We start from the raw sequence: 19580 nt of genomic DNA, 5'->3' as shown, positions 1-19580 counted from the left end.
CTGGTCTCTGTTGTCCACGCACATTCAGGTCAAAAAGTACAAAAGGAAATGCTGTATTATTATCTGTATTTACATACCAGCGTTTCCCATACAATGCATGTACTTGGGCGGTCCGCCCAGGTATATTAATGGCCGCCCAAGTATATTTGGTGTCCATCCGTGATAATGACTGTATCTGTGATCGATTAACAAGTGGATAAACAGCACTTAAGCGTCTTCTCTCTTTCCTGACTTGTTTGGTGTGAGTGGCACATGGCGTCCTCTTCCGTGTTCGCATGCACTCTCTTCTGTTGAGCTCCATTTGTGTGCGAGCCCTCAGCCTCTTGTCCGATCTTGTAAATACAGTATAATGTCATGGATCAGAGTAGAAGAAAAAAAGATATCAAGAGCTAACACTAACATGACGCAAACACAGCATGATGACGTCACAACTATGCTAATTTATGACGTCATCAGTGCCACAAGTCTGTTAAAATCCTGTGGGAAACACAGCATACTTACTGCATACCATCAAGGGGTTAAAAGATTTCACACATTTTTAGTTATATTGCACAGCTAAAGATAGGAACTTCAATTTGCTCTCTTTCTCTACAGGGGATACGGTATCTTTCCATAGGTGGGCAACTAAAGAAGCCCATTCACTCAACTGTCAAGTGCTCAGAGAATATTACAGCTCATCAGCAACAACTGAGCAAATTAGCTCAGCATCCTCCTTGTCAAAGGAGAAAACGTATCTCTGGTTGCTCTCCTACAAATGATGATATCTGATCTACGCAGCACAAAACGTAAGTCAATTAATTTGTGATAACCCCTAGATCTCAAAGCTATTTCAACCATTAAACTCTCTTGATGGCTGACTCATCGGATTCTCAAGATGAAGAAATCTAATTTTGCATGGGGTTGATTATATTAACAGTCGAGATATGACCAGAATATCTACTTGGATAATGTGGGCATTTTTACAACCGATGAACAGTGGCAAACGTGTTCATGTTTTGTTTGAGACAGAATACAAGCTTTTTCTCTACACAGGCTTTATGCCAAATGTTACGCAGAAACAGGAAACCAGGTCTTGTGGCATCCAGTTAAGGTCTTTTATATGTGCTACGCTACATGTAGGCCATTTTGCTCGATCTAAAACCACTAAGAGATTGAGCCGTTCATAGCTGAAACATGTTATTAGTAGCGACCCATGATCTTCCATGATCTTTTTTCCACATTTTCAGCTGCAATATCCGTCATTACATATGAAAAGAATATTAAATAAGCAAAGGATGATCCTGTATTATATGTGGCAGTTGTCAATACACAAATCACACCAGTCTCAAGCTAGAATGTATTGTGGTCATATAATAAATGTAGTCAAAATAAATATTTTACGGTCACTTACAACATGGCACGTTATTGATTGCTTTAATCTCCAGATAATGGTTTACATAAGGATAAAATACAATGGCACATTTGATCACTCAGCAATCCCAGTTAAAATGGAAGAGTGCACGTTTAAAGGCAAAGCAGACGGCACAAAAAATCTTTGTCAGATGCCTTCTAGGGTCAGAAAGAAAAAATATTTACCCCATGTCACCTTTAAGATTTTAACTCACAAATGATGTTCCCGTCTTGAATTGGACCGGCTAGCACTGAAGAATATAAAACAGAGATGGTTCTTTCTTAGATCTCTGGGAAACTGATTTGATCAGTTTTTGTCAAAGCAAGCTGTCTAAATACTATACACAAGACAAAAATAAACCTCACAGAGTGTGTCAAAATGCTCATGCCTAAAAACAACAACAAAAACAGTTACAGTTATTAGACTTACATTATTAAAAATGTTCAGGTGATGCATTGGGTGCTAGATCTATTTTTGTTTATTTTGCACTCAGCATACACAAAGGAATACAGTTTAATTCAAAACGCTGCAAGCTAGTTTTAACATACTTGAAAGTGCATTTGGTTGTTAATAATGCCAGATGAGAATGTCAATTCGAAAATCTCCAGAGGATGAGAAAAACACAAACTACTCTTGCTTTCCATATACTACAGCTCAGTACACAACAAAATGACAAACGTGAGGTTGTTTAGTGCACTATTTTCAATAATGCTTTACTGCTATTCTATTGTGCACTAGCACAAAAACATCTCTTATAAACAACTTCATGGCATTTTAAAGATGCAAAGTCCTCTTCCCCATTATCTCAACCATCATCGAAGGCTTGAAAATATTGAGATACAGTGCAGAAATTGTTCATCTACATATCCCAGACCTTCAAAGAACTGTTCCTGAGAAATAATCTAATCCCATCTCAGAATCACTTTATTCTATTCCAGGGTTTAAGGGTAAAAATTGCATTTCTCCGATTTTAAGTCTAGCCAGCACGGGCGCATCCGCACACACTTGCACATGCTGTCAAATCTCCACTGTATTTCAAGTTCAGCTACGCCATCAGCCATACAGCTGTTATTGCAGTAATGCCGTCGCTTCTCACAGCAGTGTTTTTCATCTATGTCTGATCCCAATGTCTCTTACACACATATACAGAGAGAGAGAGAGAGAGAGAGAGAGAAGGAGAGTCATGCATAACATTACACCTGAAGTGGACTCTAACAGGCAGACTAATGCCATGGTGATGTAACCTAACCATTGCAATGCAGGACACAAGGGCAGCACAAGTTCCATGTGGGTTTATCATACATGCATCACCTTGGAGACCTGCGAACGGTTTCTATAGATCCATCTGAAAGCAGCAGCACATTAGATTTGTTATACTTTGAGATGGCTGATGGTTGGAGAGGAACGCTGTCACAGAAATGTCAACACCCAAAGGTCAGATATGAGCCGGTAAAGGGGCTGCTTATATAAATCCATTACTTCAGCAGGTGGTGCTTTATGAATAAAAGGCCTAAGCGACATAATCACAATGATTACAGCGTGTCTGTATACTCAAAATAAACTAATCATCACGTAGCGGCTTGAAATGCGCTTTGTGCCGCATGGATGACTAATGCGTGTGCATATTTATTCCTGCGGTATTAATCACGGCCCACGGTTTATATGAGTTTCAAAGTTTTTGCTTTGTTTATGAACAAGGCATATAATCTAAGATGCCAAATAGAATTTTACGTACAATACACAGTAGTGCAAGGACGAACAGTGTGCGCTCAAGGAAAAGACCAGATTAGATTTCAGCACAAATCAGCCTGTGCATGTCTCCTAACCGGATTAACTGCCACCTCCTGCCACAGTCAAACTCCGCTCGTCCATTTGCAACACTAATTTAGGGCTTGAGCTACAGGGGGGTGGAGCGGTGGATTGGTGGGTGTCTGACAGGCGGACCTTTAATCTCTCACGTCAGCACGAATCCTCGGCTGTCAAAATGAGTGATTATCCCGCAATATGTCTCACCTGTCCTGCTCGCCGGATGCCCGTGGATGTGTGGAAACGTGCATTTAGACTTCCTGTGAGGTTTCTGCTTATTAATTGATGATCCTTTCTTGGTGTTGTGACACAGCAAGATAAAAGCTGATGTGCATGTCAGGACGAAACAGTTCATTTAATGAGATGATCGAAGGGCAAATCAACATTTCACTACGGTTTAATAAACAACATTTCAAATTCTTTACGGCATTCTTTGCGGCGGATAACAGAAGACGGGCTAAATGCAACTCGTTCATCAAATAAAGGCAAGGTAAATTGCTGAATGATTAGAAGTCAGGGCCCAGTGACCGAGTAGCTCTTGCCATTTAAGATTCATTTTAATCATTACACTAGGTTACAATAGAAAGCCACATTCACTTGCAAATCATTATGGTACATGCTAAACACGAGATGTCAAAGCAATTAGCGCTAAATGTTTTTGCAAACTACAGTAGTGTATAACCAAAAGAACATTACATTATTGATCTATCTATCTATCTAGATCAAACCAAATCAATACATCTATCCCTATCCATCTATCTATCCCTATCCATCTATCTATCCCTCTATCTATCTATGCATCCATCTATCTATGCATCCATCTATCTATGCATCCATCTATCCATCCGTCCCTCTGTCCATCCATCCCTCTGTCCATCCTTCCATCTGTCCATCCATCCCTCCATCCATCTATCCCTCTATCAATCAATCAATCAATCAATCCATCCATTCATCTATCTACCTGTCCCTATCCATCCCCATCTATCTATCCAACCATCCATAAAATCAAAGCAATCTACCAACCTATGGATTCTAATGTTCCGATTCTATTCCAATCCACAAGCCCTCAATTCGATTGGAATCTTCATTCGAGTCAATGATTACAGATTTAATACAAATCCTATAGATATTTCTAAAAAAGATGAGTAAACATCAGATTACAATGGTGAATTAAAACATTTAATTAAGAGCCACAAACCTGTATATTAAACTTTAAACACACTTGGATATATTGAAACAGAACAGTTGCTTACCTTATCGAACAGGATCAGGATATTTTACATTTAAATTACAGTATAACAACAAAATTAGCTGTAAAGGGAGGCTGAAATCAAGTGAACCACTTCCTTTTGTATGAAAGTGATGTTAAATTTGACAACACACCCCCATCCGCCATGTAAATCAAGCAATAAATGAACGAAATGCTCCCTGGTGTAACATCCACCCATTGTAAAAAGAAAAGTGACATCTAGTCATAGTAGTAGCAATAACATCCACAATAATGAATGTTCAGAGGTTGCGTAAATAAGAAAGAAAAAAATCGATCGCTTTTGAGAATCTGTATCGAAACGATCGCATTTACAAAAAACTATTAATCCATTTTAATTTTTTTGCCCAGCCCAAATCTATCCGCATATCAACAGTATATATATATATATACGCCTATCTATCTATACTACAGTTAATTGCAATTTCAGTTAAGTTGTTTGTTACTCTCCTGCCCTCGACTTATTAAATTTTTTATTGCAAAGAGACCTTGTGTGCAAAGAATAAAGACTGCTAACGAATCCCTGGGAAATCCTAAAAGAGTCTTTTACTTAACGGTTATAAAAGCTGGAGAAGCATTCTGAACCTTAAGAACCCTCAGGACTTGTTTGCCGACGGGAACTTGTATCGAGTCAAAATGTATCATAATTAATTTTTCGAATGGGCTTCGGAAACAGCTTCACTATCCTCAAGCACGGCCATCTTGCTTGGAGTTCTCCCCCCTCATAATCTGGGACTCAAAACCCCATCTGTAGGATCCTCTCCTCAAACTGTGTCCTGGGTGTTGACACATGGAATGCATCGCCTTTCCTGCCAGTTTCCTCCATTTTCCCCCTGACGTACTGGGTGCTTATCATAACTCGCGATGAATTTGCGACAAGCCTCCAGCATCAGGAGCAATATCCTGCGCACACAAAAAAAGACTTCCTATTTTATAGTCTCGCTCTCAGTACAAAATGTCTTCTGATTTGTATTCAAGCTCAGGTTCAGAATCCATACGGTGAATTATTGCTTCACCCACAACCCAATGGTCAGTCATTCTATAATGGCCATTTAGATTGATATCAAATTTACAATGTGTTTGGCAGCTAATTTGTAAACTGATGGCTAAACTACGCCTGGTGCGAGATAACTGCTTTCTATTACACGAGAATGGAGAAACTGCTCTCAATACAGCCCCTCAAGATGAATCTAGGAGAATGTTAATGAGGGTCCACCCGTGCTGTTAGCCCTCCAAATACCAGAACCGTTTGTTTATTCAGAGCGTACAAATGGGGGATATATACAAACCAGACAAACAACAAGAGAGCTTCTGCTTTTCCTGTTCTTTATCTATATAGAATAAATGAGGCATTTTGGATCGAAGAGCTAATTTCTGACTAATTTATAGGCATTTAAAGGGACGATTAGTGAGAGGATTACATTTCAAATCAATGTAGAGCGTACTAATTCCATATTAGCAAAATTAATAATAAAAACAATCAAGATTGTGACTATGGCTGTTGCAATGATCCGATCCCTAAAAGTGTTGATTACAATATTCAATTCAGTTATAGCAGGTTAATACAGGTATACGTCTTCTGAAGCTAAATGTTACGTTATGAATATTTTGAAATACTGAAATTAAAATAAACGCATATTGGTTTCAATTAAGTTTTAAAAAGTGCAAAATATCGTTTTTTTCACACACACCTACACCCTGAAGCATCACCTGAGCATCTGTGGCAATTCAAATTTCAGAATTGGAACAGATCATGGTGCTTGCTTACAATGTAAGATTTACATGCAATGTCAATATGAGATTCATTCTGCAGTATAGATGGCTTCATTTACAATGGTACAACAATGAGTCCGGTGAAACGGTGAAAGTGGTATTGAGTGACAGTTTCAGTGATTATATCCACAGCTTCTAGTGCCATTGTGCAGCTCCTTTTCTGCGTATAATTTATTCAAAATGTGAATAACACTTTTGTTTTTCATGCTGCTGTGAGAGCCAATTTGAGTTGAGACATGTTGGCACGGTCTTGATTTACTGATGTATAAAAGGGCCATAAATTAAATTAAGGATTATTTAATCAAGGAGGATCCCTGTCAATATAATTATACATCAATTATTTTGGGAACAAAGTTCTCAGGTTATTAATATGAATGTTTGTATTGTTTCTGACAAACAATATTAAAATGTATGAAAATACATCAAAGTCTTTCTTATTTTAGCATTTATATATATATATAATCTTACAGAACCTTATATTTACTGAAGAACTGATTAGTGTGTGGCTGTGTTTAGTTTGGCTGCCTAGCAGTACTTGCAACCAGTTTGCGTCATCGAAAAAGAATATAGCGGCCTCCTTAGGTTAAAATTAGTATTATATTTGGTTTTTTTTTAAGAATTTAAAATAATTGATGTGTTTCTAACGACAAATGCTAGTAGTGTGAGGCTATTACAACGCATCTATACACATATACATCTCTCTATACACCGGGTTCCCTTTAAGAAAAAGCGCCGCTGTCGTGTTGTGACGGTGTAGACACTGTGTCACTTTCTATATACTACAATATATAGACCTTTCTATAAATACGTTTTTATGTCTATATTTGTGTAACCAACTAAAGCACTAAATACTTAAAGCGATAGTTCATCCAAAAATCGGTCTTTTTATAAACCTTATTCAAGTAAGTATTCAAGACACGAAACTGAACACAACATAACTTTTAACAAACAAGATGATTATGCCTATATAATATTAAAGCCTAAATAAAGGCTTACATTATACTCGCATGAGCAGCCATGTTGGAAAATGTCACGTTCCCGAAAAATCTTAGTTTGAAGGGCTATATGGCCCTTGCCCATGCCCCTACTCCTCCAACCAAAAGATATTCATTACAGCGTATGGGTAAGGGGTAGAAAACGGGATTGGGCCTAAAGCACATTTCTCTTGCTTAGTGTTTCCCATCCTGTCCTGACCTTCCCATCCTGTGCTGTGCTTGCTGGGACTGTCCCCTTCTTCTAAAATAAACTAAAAGAGAAGACATGAGTGATGCAGAACAGCGTAAATTTACACTTCACAATATCAATTAAGAAACAGTGTCACATTTATCTCACCTCAAGATCTCAAATATACTATAAAAAATACATACATAAGGTACCTCCAGTATATAAGATCTGAGCATAGAATGTTTCACCAGCCTCTCTCGCTCTCGAAGATTAAACACACAAGCACAGCAGTTTATGGGCTTTATCTAATAAAAGAAAACAGCAAGGCAAAAATTACCCACTCGTGAATGAGAGAGAAGGTGAACGCTCCAAGCAGACTCCTTCAGGCGCTCATGCGGAGGTGCTGGCAGGCTAATTGATTATTGACAGCATGTCGGCGTCTCTCTGCCTATGGCAAGGTATACCGCGTCCTCCAAGTACCTCAAACCTGTGATTCAAATCTCAGCACAAACATTTGTTTAATTAATCCTAATGACACAAGTGTTTCTTCCAATGCGCAAAAAACAATTGGTGTGTACTTACAACTGCCTTTTCTCGCTCAAAAATGTTGAATACCATTTTCAAGTTTCAAGAGTATGAGAGAACTTAATTTTCGTCCTGTTCCAAAAACAAAGGTTGGTTTTATCTTATGGCTTAGGAAAATTGGAATATGGCACATGAATCATACAGAGTATTTTTATGATGTTTTTGCAGCGCTTGGCAATTTTGTAATAGTCCATTCTTTGTGCAAAAGAAGCTCTGACATTCAGTATAAAATCTCCCCATTTTTCTCTAAGATAGCAGATAATATGAGATTTAAAAGTGCTTCTGTTGCGGGTTCTATTAAGGTTGTGGGTTCGCACACACTATAGGTCACTAGCATAAGAGTGTCTGGAATAGTGCAGAAGTGATATGTAAAGGTAAATTATGAGAGATGCATTCGTTAAATGTCTAAGAACCATCTAGGCATCTCTTTAGAAACAAAAGAAAAGTGACTTCTGTGGTCAAATGTTTGCAAACCATCAAAGTCACTGATAATCTGATGTCAAATAGAAACATTGGGTTAACCTCAGCAGACTTTCATATATTTAGAGAAACAGATTGAGGTTCCCTGCATTTGGAGGGTTGGAGCACAATACACCTTAGGGAACGTTATTTTGCTGCTCAGCTTTCCCACAGACATCATCATCCTGCCGCACAGCTTCAATGCGAAATGTTTTCATCCTGTGACTCCCAACTCTTGGACCACCACAGACAAATCTAGTTCAATCAATATATGCTTGTTGTTTATCGTGACATATCATGAACCCATAACAACTCTTTGAAAAAGCATAAAAATAGAGACCAGCTTAAGATGCTTACGAACGGAACCTCTAGAATGGAACATCTAGCACACGCTCCCTTTACTCCTACGTGACTCAGTTTTACACAGGTGCTGTTTTTGCTTGACTTGACTAAGTCGTCATGCTTGCAAAGGAGCTTGTAGAGCGCTCATGTGAGTGTAGCGAACGCCCCTTTTTGCAGTTACCTCGTCTCCCCTCTAAATCCCTTTACTACCCAAACATTGTCGTATTTCTTAATTTATCCACGCTGATTTGATCAAACACAATTTACTAGGCTGCTTTGCATTTTGAAAATCAATTGAAAATTTGTGCAGAAACACTGGTTGTGAAAAGTGTGACGTAAAAACGCACACAAAGTGGGAAATGATGTCTCTTTCGATTTATTTGCACTACACATTTAAGCAGAACCTCAATGTGACCAAATAAAAATTTAGCTGGAAAATCCATTTCATTTCCTATAAAATGGCCTGAGAGTCATGCATTTAAATGTGGCTTTCCTCAAATGTCCATTCAAATGTATAACTTTTCTCTCCCTGGTGCCTGCACTACCCCCCCAAAAAATCAATCTGTATAGATTGGCATCACCATAATATTTATGCATCAGTCTCAGGGCTAGAGCCAACATAAACAATGAGGACAGTTTACTGTAGAGAGCATCTCAATAATCTGTATTTTAATTTGAGCACACAAACCTACTGGAAAAACAATTTCTGTGTACTGCTGAAAAACCAGCAATGAAATCCTTCATAGCACCTGTGCATACAAATAAACGCATTATGCAGCTATTTACACTATCCGGTAACAAAGCACAAAGACAAGGACAGACAAAAATGGAATCTCAGAATCTCACCCTCTGGCCGAAAGATAAAATGAGGCAACAGAGGATACTCGAGCAATGAAGTGAATTATTCCACGACTGCTGTCGGGATTTAGATTGTACTTTAATCTAAGTGTCTTCTCGCTGTGTGGTGTGAGATTACTAATGTCACAATGGGGGCTTGTCTTTTGTGGGAAACCCTTGCGTAGCCCAATGAGCACTGATCCGAAGAGAGTGAGAGTGGCTGAAACCTCTCCCGAGCAACATCTTCATCATTCCTAACAGAACCGCAGGCTGAGTTTACAGTTTCTTAAGACTATTCGCAATAACAGCATACAGAATAAACACTGCCAAGGCAACAAAACGACGAACTCCACTAAATCTTGATATGTATTGCTCTCCTCTAGTTACATCACGATCTTGTACAAGCAATACAGAAGCTGGTGAGCTAGAAATGCATCTTGGAGTGTTATGAATGTATTCCACTTGGATATATTTCTTGCATGCTATTGAGCTCCTCTCTCATGTCTTAACACTTGGATTATCAAGCACATGTAATATACAGCAACTATCTTTAGAGGCTTCTCTCTCACAAAAGTTGGACGTCTTTGAAACGTTGCCTTCGAGAAAAGCGACGTGTGTGCAAGTATAGCCAGACTAGTTTTTTTTACGAATCAAAGCACAGCTCCTGGTATCTTTTGAACAAAGACGTTAGAGGAAATAAAAACACGAAATCACCAATGTTTTGCTGATGGCAGTGATGTACCTAGTTGAGATCTACAAAAATGTCTAATTGATTTTAAACTGCAGATTAAGAATTTCAAGTCGGCTCTGGCCAAGAATTCTGTGACATTCAAGCTGTACATATAACATGTAGAAACAAAGTAACATCTTCGATCTTTGTAGCCTATGCACTGAGGATTGAACATAAAATCAAGGCAACTGAATATAAGGTCCCTGACTGCAAGTATTATAATATTACAGCTGTTACTGACTGACCCTTGAGCAATCCTTACGTTACAACCTACCTTACCCTATATCAGATGAATTATTGAATTTCCGAGGCTGTATTAGAAGTTAAGTTTTATAATTAAGTGGCTGACCTGCAGATTATTAGAATAGATTTTAGGAGCGCTGTGACTAATGTACTCGCAGTCGCCATGTTTGAAAAGGCGCACACGTCCTGTTCGTTCACTTGCCAAAGTCATTCAAAGTGGTTCAAAGGTGAGCACTGCAATCCAGATACAAAGACAGAAGGAAATTAACTGAGTGAAAGCCCAAGTGAGAAACTCCGGCAACACTTTATTTTACGGTTACCTTGTTACACATGTTTTAAAATAAAGTGTAACCGAAACTTCTTTCATTGTAGTACTAATGAATGGAATGGTAGATCCAAATGTCAATGCAGAGGAAAAGCTGAGAAAAGTACGAATACAACATAAAATAAAACGAATACTCATTAAAACAAGCACTTAAGCTCTCAAAAAGTGATATCCTTATCAAGGCATCTTGATAAATATGCAACCCTACGTCTTATTCAGCAGAGACATGCAAATGAGCGATTGCAAACATTGCTTGATGAAGTGTCAAATTTTAATGAGATGAGCTATTATCAGGTCTAACCTAATCTGAGGTTATTAAAAAGGCAAAAATAAATGACGACATTGTAAAATATTTATATTTATGAGCCTTAGGTCTCAAATCTTGCATGACTCACATGACATGAGAGCTGACATCACTGATTTCCATAAGATGAAGCCTAAAATTTCTGGCATGACTTTGAGTGTCACCGGGTCCATTTACAACAAGACTTCACAAGGGAACTATGTCATCATTTACTCAGCCTCTTGTTATTACAAATCTATGCTATTCTTTCTTCGGCAGAACACAAAAGAAGTGGTTTTGAAACGTTGGTAAGCGAACAACGGAGGTACCCATTGATTTGCATAGGTTTCGTGTCCATCCATACAATAGAAGTGAATACCAACGGTTGTTCGGTTACTAACTTTCTTCAAAATGTCTTGTTTCTTGTTCTGCAGAAGAAAGTTAGTCATACAAGTTTAAAATGACAAGATGGTCAGTAAATTATAAAACTTTTCATTTTGTGTGAACTACACCTTTAAAGTTACAAGGTGTGATGTATATAAATAAATAAAAACTATATTGATTTCAAAGATATCCATGTTTTCTTAGTGTAGATGATAATGGCCCCTCATGTCAAACAATAAGTCAGGCAAAAAGAGATAACCAAGAAAAAAATCGTTTCAAAAATGACCTGAAAAGGACATTAAGATTTCCACTCAAGCATTTAACATTAATTATGAGAAGCTCTCCATAAGCCTCCGTGAAATTCAGCGAGCAACGAGTCACGGCAGAAAGCCATTCAATAAATGCTGACTCGACAGTAATTTCTTTCTTAAAATGCACGTTGAGTGTTTTATTCCACTTAACAGAGCATTTTGCACAAAGCACATATTACAACCTAAACATTATGCCAGTGCATTCACCGAGCACTTAATGTCTAAATCCAACCGTCAGATAGATGTCAAACTCTACTTACAACAATAAAAATACTTAGCTGGATTCATTACACTACCAGAATGCTTGAAAAATCAGATATATTCCAACTTGTGTATATTGACAAGTAACGTCTTTTATATCTTAAAAGCCGAGTAGCAGCACTGATAGATTAGCAGAGCTTTTTTAATCAGGGTTTGTGCAGGGTAACGGCTCAATCCCTGATAGCTCTAATTGAAATGTCCACGCTTTACTCTACCTCCTGTCTTCATAGAGGCTATATACAGATCAAAAACAGAAGGATTATAGACAGAACATGTGTCGCTCAATCACACTATCCACCATCTGTTAGATGATGAACAACCCTCAGCAGGGATCTTCCTGTGATTGTGGTTAGATAGACGTCTAAGATTTAAAGGGGTCATAATTAAAAAAGAAATAGATGACTCTTATCCTTACTTTTTTGATTTTGAAAATTTATTTTAAAATATCCCTTTTCACTGTTGCACTGTGGCTGGAAAGCGTCCTATTTGGCCGCGGCACTATATCATCTATTTTCTATATGGACATGCGCTAAACGAAGGCGTTTGGAAAATACTGTTATATTAACTTTAGGGGTGGGCTGATACAGGTTTTTCCTTTACGATCCAATTCGGATCCCTGAATTTTAAGTATCGGCCCATACAGATCCCGATACTAGTCCTGCTTTTTCCTGATCGGTGTAGAATTGCATGTACTTTATTGCATTGAACAAAACAATAACGTATTTATGAAAGTTGACTGAACATAATGAACACAATGATATATGCTTTATAATGTAGTGCAATAGTTTGTTTCAAAGTAACAGTACAGTACAGATACTTGAAAAATGTACATGAGTAAAAGTGAAAATACTTCACTACCGTACATCTCTGCTCCAATGTAAAGTAGCCCGAAAGGGCCCATGCCCATCGTGGGTGCAGAATGATGCACCAAATGGATCCACACATGTATTGCGCATTCTGGGAGTTGGATGATGATCTTCATTCATTCTCTTATTTACACTTACTGTGCATGTCTCAGGCACAGAAATTATGAACTTAATACATCCGCCATGAAGTTTATAACAGTCACAACACAAAGGTAAGGACTTTGATTTATGTTTTACATAAAGTGCATTGCATCCTTCCAACAGGTTACTGAGCTTTTGAATCAGAGGTTTAAAAACAGAGTTATTGTGTGCGAGTGATGCGATTTACTCAGAGCGCTTCCAATTCTATAATCTTATGGCTAAAATACACTACAAGAGTTTTGCTTACATTTTTAGTCTGGACTTGTTGCAGAAAGTCTGTGCCAGTCTGCATATTTCATCAGTTAGTGTTTCTATCTGAAACTTTCAAAAAGTCTTTTGAAAAAGTTTCAATTGTATGATGTCTGGTTTAAAAAAAATCAGTTCAGATTTGAAAAGTCTTGTAGTGTCTTCCAGCCATAAAACACCCATCTGTGATTATCAACTCCAGCTAAATACAACTCTTTTAAACAAAACCAAAGACTTATCTAGTGATCATGCAAAATTTAATATTAGAGCATCTTGGAAACATTATCGTCCTGACTGCCACCAAACACTAGAGAATGCTGAATGGAGATTCGTGAGTTTCATGAACTTAATGATCTTTGATTTCTCATCACATAAAGGTTTCGCATGACATAAGAAAATGTTCAAATTCAGCACAACAAGCCATTTCCTAATAGCTCATACCTTCTTGATAGTATTATTCAGCACACGTTGGATTTTGGATCGTCCCGCCACTTCCGATACCCGATCCAGCAAAATACATGTCTGTATTGATGCGATACCAATCCAGAGTATGGTCATTCCGCCCAGCACTATCACCCAGTCATACTCACAATGTAATGCAACAAGGCTGGGATTGGATGCAGCAATTAAAAGCTATTGGACCATACAGCAAACCAACATCCCGTAATAAGGATCTAAAAAGAGGATGCATAGAAGACAATATTCACTCTGAGGGTCACAGAAAGAATGGTTATGAAATTGTAAATCGACTGTTTCTAGCACACAAAGCCTTGGCTAACATAATAGCTGGCCCTCAGGGAAAAAAATAAAATGATAAAAAAAAAAAGGAAAGTTTATGGTTTCCTCTGTACAGTGCAAGAATATTGCGAATACACTAATATTCATCTCAAAAGCTTTGGGGTATGGTGTACAATGTTGTAAAACAAACTGCAATTAACCTCCGACATGTGCTTGCACGAGATGAACCATTACCTAGAAAATGTGTGTAAAATGTATGTATGTATGTATGTATGTATGTATGTACATATATATATATATACATATATATATTCAAGTATTTCAGGTATATATATATATATATATATATATATATAAATATATGTACGTGTATGTGTGATATATATATATATATATATATATATGATAAACATACATAAAGAAACACTATAGATGGTTGCACAGTTGAAGATTTTAGGGGTAGATTAAATCGAAAAGACAGAGATTTGGTTGAGGTAGAGATCCGAGATGTCGGATTTTCAGGTTTCAAGTCAATCATAACCTCCGCCTGTGAAGTCATAGATTTATTTCATGCTAATAAGACAGAGGCGAAGTCTGTGTTGATCAGTGTCGGAGATTTTTGCTTCCTTCCATCTCAGCGAGCAGAGCAGAGACGAGGTGACAGGTTCATTAATGCTTGAGAAGGAAGGCAAGCATTTATGTTCTAGGCGAATGCCATTTTAAATGCGTTTCCAGAGTAACACGGCATCAGCCTATCTTATGATTAGCTGGAGAACTATGGGACCTCTAACAGAGTTAACCTTCCAGAAACATGAAAAGAAAAAGCTATTAATGTCACAAGAATTCAAACCCCAAACACGCCCTTCTGGACAATGTGCGAACGGCACAAGAATAGTACGTGCGGTTCACTGCATATTGTCAGATGATCTGATGTTCTCTGCGCTTTGAGCAATCTCTTAAATGAATATTTGAAATTTCAAAAGTTTTTCAATGGCATATTGTTCGACAGGCTGGTTCCACAGAGACAGTTTTATAGCTCTGCCAGCTTATATGAAGGCGGCATTCTTTTGACATGACAACCCAAGAATAGCCCCCTCTATGGATGTTCACAGCACAAACTCCTAATCTAAACTTCTGGCTCATTCATGCTTTACAAACTCACCCACTGGACACGATATTAAACTTGATATTGCCACAGCTTTGTGAATGAGCGCAGTGTTTGACGGAATCTTCTCACGACATTGCCACAGCGCTGGGGCCACATAAAAACCTACAGATGTGACATGGTGACATTCCTGTTTGCATTATTCATCCACGTTTTTGTACTAGTTCAGATGACACGAACAGAAAATGTTTAATTGCATTACACTTACGTCTATGTTTCTTCAGCAGAACAACAAAGTAGAAGTTTTTATTCTTGTCACCCCTATGCAATGACAAATAATTGTAACTTTAACAGAAACGTACCAAAAACATTATTCACTGATAATCATCACCAGTAAGCGGTAAACACAAGAACCGCTGTGACTGAATCATTGTGTCAGAAAGTTTGACAGATCAGTCTGATTCATGAACAAATCATTAGACTGAATCAATCACTTCCTCTGTCATGACACATCCAGGAACAGCTGAAGCACATATTTTCTATATCTATCAATATTTTATTTTCATAACAAAACTACCAAAGGCCCTCAGAAGAATTACAAAATAATGCATGGTTCATATGACCCACCTTGATACTTTTACTGTGTTTGTGTTCTCTATTAATTATACTGTGTGATTTATGTTCTTTTGAACGTTTTAAACGTTTTTCAGTGTGTAATTATTTGGAAGATCTCCTGACAGAAATGCAATATAATATACATAACTATACATGTCTTCAGAGGTGTGTAAAGACCTTACATTTTGAAGCGTTATGTTTTTATCATCTATATACACTGCCTTTACATGGAATTCTCCATGTTGTTACTACATCCCTAAATGGACAAACGTTAAATACGTTATCTCCTTCAGCAAAGAAGCAAAAATGTGACTTTTAGACACTGGTCCTTTAAAACGGGCTTCTGTGCCCATTCATTGTAATTGCGTGAAAAAGTGACCAGTACAATACTGAACATTCCTTTAGAAAGCCATGAAGGTTTAGAAGATACGTGTGTAAATAATATTAATTTATTTTGTGGGAAAACATGTTTTACACATTTATCTTAACATTACATACTTGGGTAGCATAATAAGCAAGCAGGTTAAGACTCCAGTAAACTATCCAGAAATTATTTGACAATTTTCGATAAATAACACGGACAGAAGTAACACCTTATAAAAGTGGTGTCCTACAACAGATTTGAGCAGCACCATTATTTTTAGACGATTCAGACACAGGAAATTATCATTTGGAAACGTGTTAAACAATTTGTTATTTCTGAAACTGGTGTTTCCAAAAAAGCCTCTAATAGTGAATGTTGCATTTTTTTTAACAACCAAAATCACTTCAGCGTACCACCTTAGCCAGCAGATGTGTGTGAGTTTGCCACAAAATTAATTTCAATAAAATAAACACAAATTGACACATAAACGCATTGACAGACAAAAAGATAATTGGTGCTAAAGGCTACGTCAATATAATGGTGACACTCGCTAATATATACCACCTTACCACTCGAGTAAATGCATGAGCGCTCCGTCCTTTTGATCAAATTAGCAAAGAGGTAATTTAACATCTGGACTGAAATCGGCACCACTTCGTCTCTGCCATAGTCAGTGGCTAATGTGTTTAATTTGCGTAATAACACACCATGCTGAGACTCAACAGGACCATGTCACTTTGGAAAGATGAGGCTGCATTTGATTCCTCAATAAAGGGCACCTTCAAACTAAAGATTTAACATTGAGCGCATGGATTACAGAATAATGACCCCCCAGTATGTGCCAAAAAGCACTTGTAAAACCGAACGGTCGAGCACATTGTCCTCATGTATCTTGAAAATTACGACTACGGTACAGTCTAATTTTACTGTAATGATGTCTGCTCCTTATGCATTGCCGTGTCAACCGCTGATTCAACTTTATGAATCAAATTCTTCTCAAGCGATGATCCTGAAGATTAGTTCAAGGCACGTTCTCTCTCTTTTAAATCTCTATTCTGTCACTGAGAAGCTGGACCACAGCTGTGACACCAAATTTCAATTTAATGACACATAATTCTTGCCTGGGCTGAAAAAGCATTAGAAAAGTGACAGGGGGGGTTGAACGGACAGTCAGGCCTGAGGGATGTTGGCTTGAGCACTGCAGGGGTTTCTAACTTCCTTGGCAACAACCAAAGCAACCTTCTCTTGCCCTCGCTCCTTCCCAAAGGGAGAAGAACTCTATTTACTCCAACAACACGTAAGGTCTGCACTGGTCAAAGCTACTTTTGTGTGGTAAATTGGAACTAGTAAGACAAGCATGTATGACATTTGATGTTTTGTGAAGAACATGTGACTGATACGAGGTACTTTGTATTCTGTTCGGATCACTTGAGAGCGCACATAGAAACAGGCTGAATAGTACTTGGCACATTGTAATATTCATTTGACCCTAAAGTCACCACTTCTTTTTAGAAAAAAAGATCCCAACAACATCCACTAGCGCACCAGTATGGACATTAGCAAAATCAAACAATAAAACAAATATGAGCTAAATATATGAATTATATTTTTATTACCAAGCATATCAAAAGTGTATATCGAACAACAGGATTATAATGAACTATTTAATACCAAAGCAGATACAAGGGCGGTACGTGGCCGTGTCCATATGTCAGCCCTTATCAAATGAACTAGGGTTTCACAATAGTAAAATTCGATTCTACCACATTTTAACTACAAATACAGTTCAACTACGGTGAAACAATGGCAATTTGTGGTTGCAAACAGTTAAACTGTGGGTTACTATGGTAAAACCATGGTTAATTTTCGTTAAGGCTCTTTTATTTATTAAATCATGCACATAAAGAGTAAACATGTTTCTCTCAAGCTCGAAACGGGATTAACTATGTGTCCATACCAATGCCGATCTTGCTCTATATACAAGGGCGGTAAATGACAGGGCATATGTTAAGAAAGCGACTTAATGTCTCGGCAGATTAACCCTTCTTAACAGTCGGTGAGTGCGCCGGTTTATCACAAATGAAGATCTAAACTCGTAACACTGTTGCGCAGTCACGCAGTGCAACAAAACGAAGACGCGCGTCCTCCACACGCACACAAGCACCTCAAGCGCGCTTTTCACAAAACTTTCAAACGCGAATCAAGTCGAACCTTAAACCTCCGTACATCATGCACATCCACAACCCATCACGACGGGATGAAGTCGAATTACACGGAGTTGCACTTGACTTGAGCATGTTTGGCGTGCACGAGACCCCCGCAACCTTCACAGCGCATCACTGACGCGCAGCACCAAATGATGCTTAATACTTTCTGACATCGGAATCGCAACAAAACATGCAACGACGTTCCCCAAATCATCTCACCTTGTTGAATCAAAGCGATGCCAATTCCGGTCAGGACGACACAGAACATTGGATTCTTCATAGCGAATGGAGCAGGTCGGGTCCGCTTGAAAATTGCGTGATTTTATTAATCTTTTGCCAGCAGCTATTTGAAAATCCGGAGGAATAAGTGAAGTGTAGTCCCAAGCTCTAAGTAACTGCGAAGTGGACACTCGCTCACCCACGCAGGCGCTGTGAAGTCCCTCCTTAGGAGAGGTATTGGTGCTGCTTTGCGCGGATCTGCTCGGATAGGCTTTCGGAAGACTTCAAACACCATGGCGTTTATCAACCTGCTGTTTTCATTTGCTCGGGAAATGTGATCATTTATTTGCAACGCTTGAATTGGTTTTCCTAAACGTATTTGTTGCATAGCCGAGGGCTGTGCGTAAATGTCATTTAGCCATTTAATAATCCCATTGTCGAGATCAAATTTGGTTGTTTAGTTTATTAATTCTCCTTCAAGCTCCAATAAAACGAATTAACCGACTCCGCTGTCTCAAAAGTGGTCTTTTATTTTGTAGAGACTTGACAGGGTTGCCAATTTAGCAATTTTGTTGCTAGATTTAGCAACTTTTCAGACTAACCTAGCAACCTTTTTTTCATAAAGCAGCTAGCAACAAATTTAGCAATTTTGTTTATTTATTTGGCAACTTTTGGAAAGTGACTCTAATCCAAAAAACACATGAAACGGCAAGGGCATGGTGAGCTGGTAAGGGCATCACAACTTCCAATAGGAAAATTCAACTGCAGTAGCCACCGTTCAACCTGAAGAGGACAGCACTCAGACGTTTTTACCTTTTTACAGCATATATTGTAGAATTAAAACACTTTATACCCAAATGTAAAAAAAAATACTGGAATAAATGAACAGCATTAATAAAGCCTCAGTCTTACAGATCAT

At 38.1% G+C, this 19580-nt stretch overlaps 1 protein-coding gene across 3 annotated transcripts in view; it reads right to left on the bottom strand.

Moving 5' to 3' along the window:
* The window catches only part of LOC306889368 (opioid-binding protein/cell adhesion molecule-like), a 210109-nt gene extending 191248 nt beyond the window's left edge, over positions 1-18861 (bottom strand). For 2 of the 3 annotated variants that reach the window (XM_079448214.1, XM_079448210.1), the window contains exon 1: positions 18662-18850. In XM_079448214.1, the coding sequence (XP_079304340.1) occupies positions 18662-18722 (61 nt within the window). In that variant the 5' untranslated portion in view covers positions 18723-18850. Of the gene's footprint in view, positions 1-18661 lie in introns of all 3 variants that reach the window. The other variant, XM_079448211.1, reaches the window with a different exon arrangement.
* Between the last annotated feature and the right edge of the window lie 719 nt (positions 18862-19580).

The sequence above is a fragment of the Barbatula barbatula genome (assembly GCF_947034865.1).
Source record: "Barbatula barbatula genome assembly, chromosome: 24".
Classification (NCBI taxonomy): domain Eukaryota; kingdom Metazoa; phylum Chordata; class Actinopteri; order Cypriniformes; family Nemacheilidae; genus Barbatula; species Barbatula barbatula.
The sequence above is the reverse complement of the archived record's forward strand: the minus strand, read 5'-3'. Positions and strand labels throughout refer to the sequence as shown.